The sequence below is a fragment of the Alosa pseudoharengus genome, unplaced genomic scaffold, assembly GCF_046254945.1.
Source record: "Alosa pseudoharengus isolate Yale_2024_CS ecotype anadromous, Long Island Sound unplaced genomic scaffold, YU_APseudo_1.1 YU_APseudo_1.1_scf_15, whole genome shotgun sequence".
Taxonomy (NCBI): domain Eukaryota; kingdom Metazoa; phylum Chordata; class Actinopteri; order Clupeiformes; family Clupeidae; genus Alosa; species Alosa pseudoharengus.
Window position 1 is genome coordinate 16,589,298 of NW_027468620.1, and position 12,500 is coordinate 16,601,797.

A 12,500-nucleotide genomic window follows, 5' to 3' on the forward strand; every position below is an offset into this window, starting at 1 on the left:
GAGGAAGTGAGAGAGTAAGAGGGAGAGAGGTGGTTAAGGGTCAAACAGGAGAGTGTTTGATACACAGTTAATGCCAGACAAAAACAACAAGAACAGACATTAACGTCAGACCTGAGTGCCTTAAATTGTCCTTGCGAGAGTTATGTTTCTTTTTCTTCTCTGCTGCCACAAAAAAATCAATACTAATTTTCATAGACACACTTCAATAAGATCCTGCCCCGAATTGAATCAAAAACACTTTCTTAATTTACATTCTGCTTGGACCTAATTATTTTACTGCATAACACCAAAACAACACTAAAAGACTGTTGTACCTTGCTAACGAAAACCGCACGACTCACATACAACCATATCCAGCCGAAAGACACAATTTATCCACTGGGCCTTCATGGAGTCCCTTTCCAATTTCAGTAGAATCATTTCGGAATTAGAATGAGGCATTTTAAAACCAGGTGAAAAAAAAATCAAGACGCAAATAAAAAAATAAATCAGAATAAATAAAGGTGGGATCCCTACAAAAGGAACACAATCTAGTATTCAGGTGAGGGTCCATGTGGGAGAAAGAAAGAGAGAGCGAGTGAGAGATAGAGAGAGGGAGAGAGAGAGAGAGAGATTGTAGAAGCAGATAACTAAATGAGTTTCTTTCCATGGGCATTAACAGAGATGTTCTGAGTCGTTTGTCAATGAAAACAAGCTGCAGGTTTAACACACCTCAGGCAATGCAACACAAAGCTCACATCGGGAGGCCAGTGGACAAACTGGGTAGAACTTTTTTTTGCTTCTGTTCTGTACAAAATGAACATGGCATGTGTTCCACACATTGTTATCTATTCAATTCAAGAATGCTTTAAAGGCATGACAAGCTCACTCATATTGCCAAAGCAGTTATACAATAAATCTGAACACATACATGTCAGTAGATTTTCATAAGAATACAATAAATAGAAATAAAATAAATAAATCTCTGCAGAAGTTATGTCTAATTTGCCTAAGCAAAGGCTAACCAGAGATGGCTACAAAGGCAAACTAAACGCCATCGTTTTGGTTGTTAGTCCGCTGTCAGCGTTTTTTTCATAGAACACCTACTACTCTCAAGTTCTGCCACCTCCGCGATTGGCTATTGAAAAAAGCTTTGGAAATCAGAGACATTCTCCCCACCCAATTTTCCCCTGAATCCAAGCGTATTCCTCTAGACTAAACATCTGTAGGCACAGTAAAGGCCTGATTGGTGGAATGCTGCACTGATAGTTGTCCTTCTGTACACTTCTCTCATCTTCACAAAGGAACTCTGAATCTCATTCATAGTGACCATTGGGTCCTTGGTTACCTGTTTGACCAAGGCCATCCTTATTGTTTGGCTAAGCGGCCAGATCTAGGAAGAATGTTGGTTGTTCCAAACTGTTCCATTTGAGAATAATGGTGGCTACCATAATCTTGGGCACTTTCAATGCTGCTGAAATGTTCTTGTACACTTCTCCTGATCTGTGTCTTTACACAATACTGTCTTGTAGGTCTACAGACAATTCTCTCGACCTCTTGGCATGGTTTTTTAGACCTTACATGGACAGAGGTGTGCCTCTCCTAATAATATCCAATGAATTCATTTAGGCACAGGTGGACTCCAATCAAGTTGTAGAAGCATCTTGAAGCAGCACCAAAGAACTTTTCCTCTGTCGCACGCACACCATTTGTTTATCCAGCAACGGCTTTGCAAATAACGATGTCCATAGACAAGGTAGAATATGTTGCATGATTTTATGAAAGTACGATGTATTGTGACATCATGCAAGTCAAATGTGTAGTTTCTTATGTCTCATTCCATCGAACTACAAATCCGTTACCCGATCTGGCAAACTTACATAGTGCGGTTATAGCCGATAGAGGGCTGTAAGAAAACGCTCATAAAATGATATATATATATATAGCCTTCAGAAACATATAGACGTCGAGCTATATCATCACTTAAAGGAGCTTGTGTGGACAAGTAGGGTGAAGAGTTAAATGGCAATGATGTTATTACATACTCGTTGATCTGACTCCATTTTATCAATAATTTGTATCACCAATCAATTACCAAGTAACTATCTTATCAGCTATGGAGGAGAATGGCATGGCACACTACGAGAATTGAAGTTATCCGATTGGTAGGCAAATTAACAATTTACAATTTAATAGGCATTAAGTCTTAAAGGTAAATGTAACCCATATCACTTCAGTTGAATGTACAAGTAAACTCACATGGTCTACTGTAACAAAGTAGCAAATGGTAACAAAGGAAACTTTTTCACAGAGGTAAACTTGACAAGTTAGAGATAACTGATACACCAGATAAAACAATACAAACCCAGAGATAGGAAAGGGGGAGAGAAAAAGAGGGAGAGAGAGAAAGGGGGAAAAGAGAGAGACCTAGAGAAGAGGTCCAAGATGGAAAAGAGGAGAAGATGGGAAAAGAAGCCCCAAGAGGGGAAAGAAGACAGAAGCAGAGAAGAGAAGAGAAGAGCCGAGAAGCGCAGAGAACAGAAGAGCCCTGGAGGACCAGAGCCTCCACTTTTATCATTCACTTGGGCCACCCCCGACTCATCAGAGCCTTTGTTGTCTGAGGTGGATGGGTGTGGCCCAGGTGGATATCATAACTTTATGCTACAGTTTAATTCTTAATCTAGAACTATGCACAGATACATTCAATTGTACCAAAACCATAATCAGACTGTTGCCCACATTACAAGTATTAATTCAAGACCAAACATGAATGTATTATTCACAACACATATTTACAGAGCAATACTGTATGATAATGAGGTTGGCCTATCTCACCAAAGGACATCAAGTAGGCCTGAGTTATCTCTTTATGCATAAGCGGGTGTTGGGGATCTTTGGCCATGGCCAGCTAAGACAATACAGATCAAACACAGGCATCCACACATGTAAATTGAATGCAAAAAGGCATTCTTTAGAAATGCATATGGTTTGGGCAAAAGACGGGCCTTACAGATGGGCCGCGAAGCGAATGCAGAAGTGCCGTTCACCCAGTTACGAGTTGATGAACCACGGAAACAATTTTGGAAACATTATTTTAAGGTACAAAAAACTCTTTGGTGTTGCTCTAAGGACCAATGATAGAAGTAGCATGCACCAGAGCTCAATTGCAAACGTCATAACAAAGGGTCTGAATACTTATGTAAACGTGATATTTCAGTCTTTCATTTTTTATGAATTTACAAAACACTCCAAACACCTGCTTTTTTGTGAAGTATTGGAGTATTGTGTGTAGATAGATGAGAAAAAAAAGTATTGAATGCATTTAAAGATGAGTCTGAAACATAACAAAATGTGGAAAACTTGAAAACTTTCCGGTTGCACTGTATAAGAACTGTGCCTTTAGGAACATACTTATGAGTCCATGCAGATATGTACATAACATGTGTATGCCCAGTATGTCCTAAAAGGACACCTGAACATAAGGCTGGGAGGACCAGACTTGAATCAGGAACCCCCTTTGATGAGCTCCTGGCAGCTCCACCTCCTGAGTTCCTGGTTGGTATCCCATAAAGACCTGGGATTTTAAAATCTTAGTGCTATAATTATTCTGTTTTATGTAGAGTATTAATCCTACTTTTACTCACCCCGTAATGCACTCCAGAGGCTCTCATCCAAATAACACGTAACAACATAATAAATGTGTGAATAATGAATAAGTGGCTTCAAATAACTGACTTCCTTAAGCCAACACTGTTCAAAAATGTATTTTTAAGATACGTTTTTTTAAACATAGCTAGTTATTGTATCATCTCCAAATTAATTTTGATGGTATAATGTCGTGTTAGCCATTCAGGACATGCACTAAAATTATATTCTTGGACAGAGCACGATTGTGGTAATGTCAAAAAGACAGGGTAAACATTGCCAATTATATTACTGCCAAGACACCATTTAGCATTTTAGCTTTTGTCTGTGGCAACTGAAATGCTGGCATTTTTTCTAGGGTTTTGCATTCTTTTTAGTGAGTTAATTCTGTAGTAATAGACCGAAACTGCTTTAATGTTAATGATTGACTGGAGACTTTTAGCATTTAATATATGAGCATATCATTATTCACTGCATTATTACTCAATAAATAGTTGCTTTTTTCTGTAAATTCTGATAGTTATCCCTCTATGACAGCCTTGTTTTTTCCTTCCAGAACTGCGTTTGACCATTGGACCTTTTAGTGGTACACAGTACCAGACTCTAGGGGCTGTTTCACCCACTATGGGAGCTCTATGGTGCTGTTTACACTGTGGTAACTCACAGAGAAGCTGTAGGTCCTGATGGTCTCAAAGTCCAGTGGGATGGCCACGCGCACTCGGATGTCGGCTCGGCCCTGCACTGAGGTCGGGGAGATGGTGAAGTGATCCGAGTTATTCCCCGTCAGAAACACCTGAAACATGCTGTTCACTCCCTATGGGTGAGAAACACAGGGAAACATGGAGAAGAGAGAAGCACTGAGAAACAAAGTCATACAAGTACACATTACCTAATCCCCACCCAGTAGTAGATGAACCGAGGCACACCAGAGCACAGTGTCCTGACTCCTGCTCAACCGGTGGAACTTGCGGAGGTGCAGACTGCGGATTAGTTGTATGAAACTCAGGGCAGGCTTCAACATGAATGACAGAACCTAGACAAAGACTGGCACAAACTGACACTGACCCCTCATTACTGTCACCTCTCCCTCTTCCACATACTCCTCCCTACTTCTTTTGTCTGTACTCTGCGCTCTGTCTTCCCGTGTCAGTCAGTGCATGTGCGGCCTGTTGTTATCTGTCCTGTCTGCAATGCAGAGGGACTGTGTGGGGCGCGTTCGAGCCGAGCGGTGGCGGATGAGCTTGCAGCGTGAACACGCCCCGGCGAAATGAGCTGTTGGCCACGCGGCGAGGGGAAGATGATGAGGCTCTTCAGTGAGCGCTAATCTGCTGGAATCTATTTGACAGCACAAGCCACTCAGCGCCACAATGCCTGTGATTGATCCGGCCACAAGAAAATTGTTTCGGAGTTCAATAAACATTTAACCTCGAGTGTTTGCTCTATCTCTCTTTTTTTCATTTGAATGAGACAGAATGAAAAAACAGGAAAATGACAAAATCGAATGTGAGTGAGAGAGAATGAAAAAGGCAAAAGATCAAAAAAAGATGAAAGACAGTACTCACAGACACACAGACATACACATACATATACACAGAGAGAGAAGGAGAGAGAGAGAGAGAGGGAGAGTGAGAGATGAACAAACCTGGGTTAATCTACACTGTAATCGTCATCCCCATTGTGTCTCTTACAAACACTCTCTCTTTCCCAGCAGACTACCCAGTGTGATATGCTCTCTGATGAATGGGAAATTAAACTGATTGGCCGGAAGAATGGGAAATTAAAGACACGTTCAATATTCCCACCTGTCGTTGACTCAACAAGTCTTGGCGGTGGCACACTGGAACACTGCAGTGAGATGTCTTATCTCCACACATATATCACTCAGTCTGCCAGTGCCTGCAAGCTATTAGCTATTGCTAATTAGTTATTAGCTATTAGTTATTATAGCTATTATATATATATTTATTATGGGGGTTATGTTATTGATATATATATATATAACCCCCATAATAAATAAATAAAACATGACAAATCTATCGGGCTGCTCCTGTTGTGAGTAACACTTTGAACTCCACTATTTGCATCCATACAGTATGTCTCGTTGCAGGTCTAATTTGTACACACAGACCACCCTGGCAGGTTCACCACACCCCTCCGTGCTCACAGCTGAAGCAGAACCACTGTCTACTAGCACAAGGATGGCTTCAGCAAGCTGTCAGTTCAGATGAAACAAACGTCAAAACGTATGCTTCTCTCACACTAGAAATAAACACTGACACACAAACACACAATCATTCACACACGTACCCAAAAGTACCCTGTCTTCAACGGTCTACTTTTGCTTTCTGCTTCCTTATTCCTCTTTCTCTCTCTTTCTCTCTCTCTCTCTCTCTCTCTCTCTCTCTATATATATATATATATATATATATATATATATATAATATATATATTCACCAGCCACTTTATTAGGTACACCTTGCTAGTACTAGGTGGACCCCCCTTTGTCTTCAGACCCCCTTCTTCCTCAGAGATTTTGGTCCATATTCACATAGCATCACACTAGTTGCTGCAGATTTTTCGGCTGCACATCCATGATGCGAATCTCCTGTTGCACCACATCCCAAAGGTGCTCTATTGGATTGAGATCTGGTGATTGTGGAGGCCATTTGAGTACAGTGAACTCATTGTTATGCTGAATAAACCAATTTGAGATGATTCAGGCTTTGTGACATGGTAACCATGAAAAGGTGGGTACATTGTGGTAATAAAGGGATAGCCACGGTCACTAGAAATACTCAGTTGGCTGTGTCTAATAGTGGGCCATGAAAATATCTCCCACCATATCACCAACACCAGCACCACCAGCCTGATTCGCTGCTACAGGATATAAAGTATAGTATATATACTCTTTTGCTCCCGTGAGGGAAATCTGGTCTCTGCATTTATCCCAATCCGTGAATTAGTGAAACACACTTAGCACACAGTGAACACACAGTGAGGTGAAGCACACACTAATCCCGACGCAGTGAGCTGCCTGCTACAGCGGCGCTCGGGGAGCAGTGAGGGGTTAGGTGCCTTGCTCAAGGGCACTTCAGCCGCTCCTACTGGTCGAGGTTCGAACCGGCAACCCTCTGGTTACAAGTCTGAAGCGCTAACCAGTAGACCACGGCTGTATAGATCAATGGATGGATCGGCTGGATGGATCAAGGATGGATCAATGCTTTCAGGTTGTTCACGCCAATTTTGACCCTACCATACGAATGCCGTAGACGCATCAGACCTTACAACAGTTTTCCAAACTCAATATTTTCCTATTTTGGTGAGTCCATACGAAATATAGCCTCAACGTTCTGTTCTTAGCTGACAGGAGGGGCACTCAGTGTGGTGTTGCTATTACTGTAGCAAATCTGCTTCATGGTCCGACATGTTGTGCATTCAGAGATGCTCTTCTGCATAGCTCTGTTTCAACAAGTGGTTATTTGAGTTACTGTTGCATTTTGATCAGCTCGAACCAGTGTGGCCATTCGCGTCTGACCTCTGGCATTCACAAGGCATTTTCTCCCAGAGAAGGGCTGTTTACTTGATACATGTATCTTCTCTTTTTCGGACCATTCCTGTAAACACTAGAGATGGTTGTGCGTGAAAAATCCCAGTGGATCAACAGTTTCTGAAATACTCCAGCCCGTCTGACATCCCAAAAATCACCTTTCTTTCCCATTCCGATGCTTGGTTTGAATTTCACCAGAACATCTCAGCCATGTCTTCATGCCTAAATGCATTAAGTTGCTGCCATTTTATTGGCTGATTAAAGATTTGCATTAACGAGCAGTTGAAAAGGTGTTCCTAATAAAGCAGGCCGGCACACACCCATCCCTCTCCTTCTCAACTGGCCGATCACAATACCACAGAGTTCAACGTGAGGAATGATGACCTGGATCGATGCAAGCTACTACAGCTGCAGAGTACGACAACAATTATTGCGTGTGTGTTTGTCTGCCATGTGGCAGCAGCGCCTCTTAAGAGGCCATTCAGCATGCGGTTGTGTCACCGCCAACTGTCCACACACATAATTGCCCACCCATTTGCAGCCTCCTGCGGCTCAGAGTTGAAGCCTCCCTGTCACAAACACTAACACACACGCTGGCAGACACACACATGCCTTGCCATAGACTTTTTCGCAAAGGGTGGAGAAGAGATAAAGAGAGAGAAAAGGAAAGAGAGAGCAGGTATTCAGGTAATAAGCTCTTTTTATGAACATTTCTGTGTGTGTGTGTGTGTGTGTGTGTGTGTGTGTGTGTGTGTGTGTGTGTGTGTGTGTGTAATGTGCAATGTGTAGAAATGTAAAGACTCTGACCCGTGTATGTGTGAGTGTGTGTTTGAAAAAGAGAGAGAGAAAGAGAGTGAGAGTGAGAAAGAGGGGGGAGAGAAAGAGAGAGACAAAGAAACAAAGAGACAGAGAGAGAGAGAGAGAGAGAGAGAGAGAGAGAGAGAGAGAGAGAGAGAGAGAGAGAGAGAGAGAGAGAAAAGAGAGTTTTACTCTCAGGGTAAAATCTTCAGTTCAGGGGGTGAAGCATCAGCAGCACCCTCCTCAGACTGACCCCAGATCTGTGTAAATCCAACCCAGTGATGGGCTCTAGAGACTTGCCCAGGCCTGTTTAGACGGAAAAAAAAATGCTGCTGAAGTCTCCTCAAAATACCCCACTTAGTGGCCCGCGCTGTCCTGCCACAAGTCAATAGGTGTATTCCAACAACACAGGCAATGTCAGTGCAAAGCTGCACCTAATTTCAGATAAAAATGTGTGCTGTATCGCATCAGACAACACACATTCCAAAATCGAAGCACTGCATCTCACGTGAGGATAGGGACAAATAGAATCATTGACTAACTGTGTGCTGCTACATACTTTCATGAATGACATTGCCGTGGAACACACAGAGAGAGAGAGAGGGGGGGGGCGGGAGAGAGAGTGAGAGAGAGAGAGTGAGAGAGAGAGAAGGGGGAGAGAGAGGGACAGAGAGAGAGAGAGAGGGACAGAGAGAGAGAGAGAGGGAGGGGACAATCAAAAGTAGAGAGACAATGAAAGAAATTACAACATGAAGAAGAACATGAAATCCCAGCACTATGTACTGCTGCAGAGAAATTAAAACTTCTCAGTGGGCAAGCGCAGACACACACACACACACACACACACACACACACACACACACGCATGCACGAACACACACACACACGCGCACACACACACACACACACACACACACACACACACACACACACACACACACACACACACACACACATGCACGAACACACACACACACACACACACACACACACACACACACACCCTCCCTTATCACCCGTCCTGCTCCCACAGCACATAGCGTAAAGGCTCCCCTTCACCACACCCTCTCCGCATCGCCATGCCGACAGAAGCAAACACATTAACACATGCGAGTGATTAGAGCTGCAGTTGGAACTTTCTCTTCCTCCCCTCTGCTCCTCTCTGTCATTCCCTCCATCCCTCTCCACTTCCTCTCTCTCTCTCTCTGTCTCTTTCCTCCCCTTCCCTGCTCCCTCCTTCATTAGTTATGCTTCTTTCACTTCAACTCAGTCTTCTTTCTCTTCCCTCTCCCTCCTTCCCTCTCTCCCTCATTCCCTCTCTCTCTCTCTCTCTCTCTCTGTCCCTCTCTCCATTCTCTCGTCTGGCGGTTATCTGTCAAATAGCACGCTGGCGGCCACTGTGTTGGAATCAATCAGAGTTGACTAGCTCTCGGCTTATCTGCTCCAGGGGTGATTGATTTTCCTCGTTAGGTATAATTTGATGCTCTATCCCATCTCCTCCAAAGCAAATTAAATTGTAGTCAAGCTGAATGTGGGGGAGTGTGGGAGCTGGCGAGCGAATGAGTGAGCAGGTGAGGGCGTAAGTGTGTGGCAGTGTCTGTCGACTTGGGTGTGTGTGCGTATGTGTGAGGTAATGGAGAGAAAGTGTCCTTTTCTGTCCCACATGGGATGCTGACTGTGTACTCAATTATGTGAGGGTGTGTGTGTGTGTGAGTTGTAGGTAATGGAACCTGACATATACACATACACGCACGCACGCACGCACGCACACACACACACACAGACCCCTGTGTGTCCTCACCTCGTCCTTGTCCTCAACCTGGATGAAGAGGGGCAGGGCGAAGCCCACCTGGGCCAGCTCGGTAATGCGTACGCGGTACTCTGAGCTGTTGAACTTGGGCGCATTGTCATTCTTGTCGATCAGGAGGATAGTGAAGGTGGTCATCACCGTGGCGTCTGATGGGGTCCGGTCATCGTTCAGCTCTGTTGCCTGCCACAGAAGGGATAGTCAGTGTGTGTATACCGGTACATGTGTGTGCATGGAAATAAATGTAAAAGTTCACAAAATGTTAACAATTTGTACAAATCTTGATTAGTGAACAAAATAGTAAGTAAAAACAAATCACAGAAACATCTTAACAAGTTGCATTTTCTTCAAAAGCATTCCTCTAAACACTGATGGAGTATGAAAACTCAGGTACACTGTATATAACTGTAAAACAACAATAATCAAAGTTAGAACAGTTGAAAACTAAATTTGAAAGCAAAACCCCAAATCCCCCACCCCTGCTGTCTCCAGCCCTGTCCTGCAGTGCAGTGTAGTGCAGTGCAGAGAGGTCACCAGCTCCGTGACTCTGCAGTGGGACCGCGAGGAGTGCGAGGGAGAGACCAAAGGAGCACAGCGCCTGTCAGATGGAACGTGCCCGACGGTCAGCTCTCAATCTCCTCCCTCTATTTGCAGGCCTTTCATTATTGGATCAAGGGCACACAAAGCAATCATAAAAACACACTCTAAAGTGGGGGGCAAGTTGGGGCCAGGGCACGCTGAGCACACGCCACGCCATTTAAGAAGAAAGAATCCTATTGTGGGAGACACAATTACATTGCCTCTTTTTCAATGCCTCATTCCCTCCCTGCTCTCTCTCTCTCTCTCTCTCTCTTTCTCTCTCTCTCAATCGTTCTTTCTTCCCTTGAAGTGGCTGTAGAGATGCAGGACTTAAAGAGAGAGATGAGGGTGGTGTCTTTATTGATGGGATGATGACAAGTGGAATTGGAGGAGCGGTTTCGGCAGTGCCAACAGCCCTTCGATAATCATGGGATTGCATCGGTTTGCCTCTTAACCTCTCCCTCCGCCCCATTTTTCACAACGCTTCACTCACTCACTCACTCACTCACAGACACACACAAGCTCACACACACACGTGCACTCTCTCTCTCTCTCTCTCCCACACACACACACACACACACGCACACACACGTCGTCCCATTGCACTGACCTCCACCTCCAAGTAGTGCACACTATCTAAGCTTTGTGAAGTTGAAAAATTTGTTTTATTACTTTGGCACTCCAAATCAATAGCATCGCTAAAGAGCGGGGTGAGGTGGGGTTCTAGAGTAAGAGCTGGGGAAGGAGGGAGGGATACAGAGAGAGTAAGAGAGAAAGGGCGAAAAAGGAAAAGGAAGAAAATCTATATCTTATGAATATGTTTTTGGAAATTTTCCTTTCTTCCATTCGCCTGTGTGTGGCTCTCCTACACTTTTGTCGTAATCATTGATTTCAATTAAGGGGAGAAATTGCACCTGGAGTGGGCTGGCAGAGGGGGACTTTTTCACACACACACACACACACACACACACACACACACACACACACACACACACACACACACACACACACACACTCAGATATACAGAGTTAGAAGTATTATCTGTGGCCACTGTTACATTAAAATACATACAGTATGGCTGCATGAGACCACTCTTGTGTGATTAACTCCATCTTACTGTATGCTCTGGTACAGCGTGCTGTGGCCTGTAGTCTGAGAAACACTGAACGAGTTTATTTGTCTCGTGTGTGTGTCTCTCTAGTTAAGGAAAACAGCACACAGAAGCCAAATCGTGTGCTCTGGCAAAAACAAACAAACTTGTGAACGCTTGGATTTTCTTTTTTAATCAGGTGTGACTATGAGTGATTTAGCACACTGGAAACAAGACACAAAACAATGTGCAAAAAAACACAAGCTATGAATAAGAAACTACGATGTGTTTCACAACAACGAGCGTGTGACATTCACAGGTGTCCATGTACAGTAAACAACAAGCTTCTAAGTCTTTGTCTAATCTTGACGGGAAGGAAACCAACTCACAGACAGCCTACTGTGAAGTGGTGTTGATGCAAGAGAAGCGAAGAATGAGATATAAAAAGAAGCAAACACGAGGGATGAAGAAAAGACAGGACAGACAAGAGATGACGAGTGAAAGCAAGAAAGAAGAGGAGAGGAGAGAAGAAGAGAAGAGGAGATGAGGAGCGGAGAGAGAGAGAGGATGGCGGACAGGAGTGAGATGAAAGACAAACGCTTGATCTGAGAACTCCGGAATTTTCCGGCACCTGCTCTGCTCCGCTCTGCTCACGCCTATGATATGTTATTCCAGCTCTGTCACCGACCTGGCAACAAACAGCTCAGTCTCTGACTCTCCAATGGCTCCTCCCCCCACTCTCTTATTGATGCATGTTAATGAGCTGAGGCTGGTTAGATATGACCATTCTAATTGCTGCTTTCTTCTTGCCAGTGTATGGAAATGGATGAAGCCTCAACTTCAGTTGAGTGTTCAAGTGCGGCAAAAAAAGGTGGCAAAAAAAAAGTGGCAAGCCGAGGGGGGGATATGAGCCTGAAACTAAAGAGAAGCCGTAAGAGAGATACAGAGCTGAAGAGGAAGAGGGGAAGAGGGGAAGAGAGAGTAAGGCTTGATTCTCATAAGATGAGAAAGGACACAAGATGATCAACACGATGGAAGCTGGAAATAAGATGAG

General features: G+C 43.9%; 1 protein-coding gene across 1 annotated transcript in view; it reads right to left on the reverse strand.

The window, feature by feature from the left end:
- Positions 1-12,500, reverse strand: part of cdh23 (cadherin-related 23) — a 243,160-nt gene that overhangs the window by 111,210 nt on the left and 119,450 nt on the right. The window contains exons 10-11 of the mRNA XM_076285746.1: positions 9,771-9,959; positions 4,289-4,438 (exon numbers count right to left, since the gene is read on the reverse strand). Coding sequence (XP_076141861.1) covers positions 4,289-4,438; positions 9,771-9,959 — 339 coding nt within the window. The remainder of the gene's footprint in view (positions 1-4,288; positions 4,439-9,770; positions 9,960-12,500) is intronic.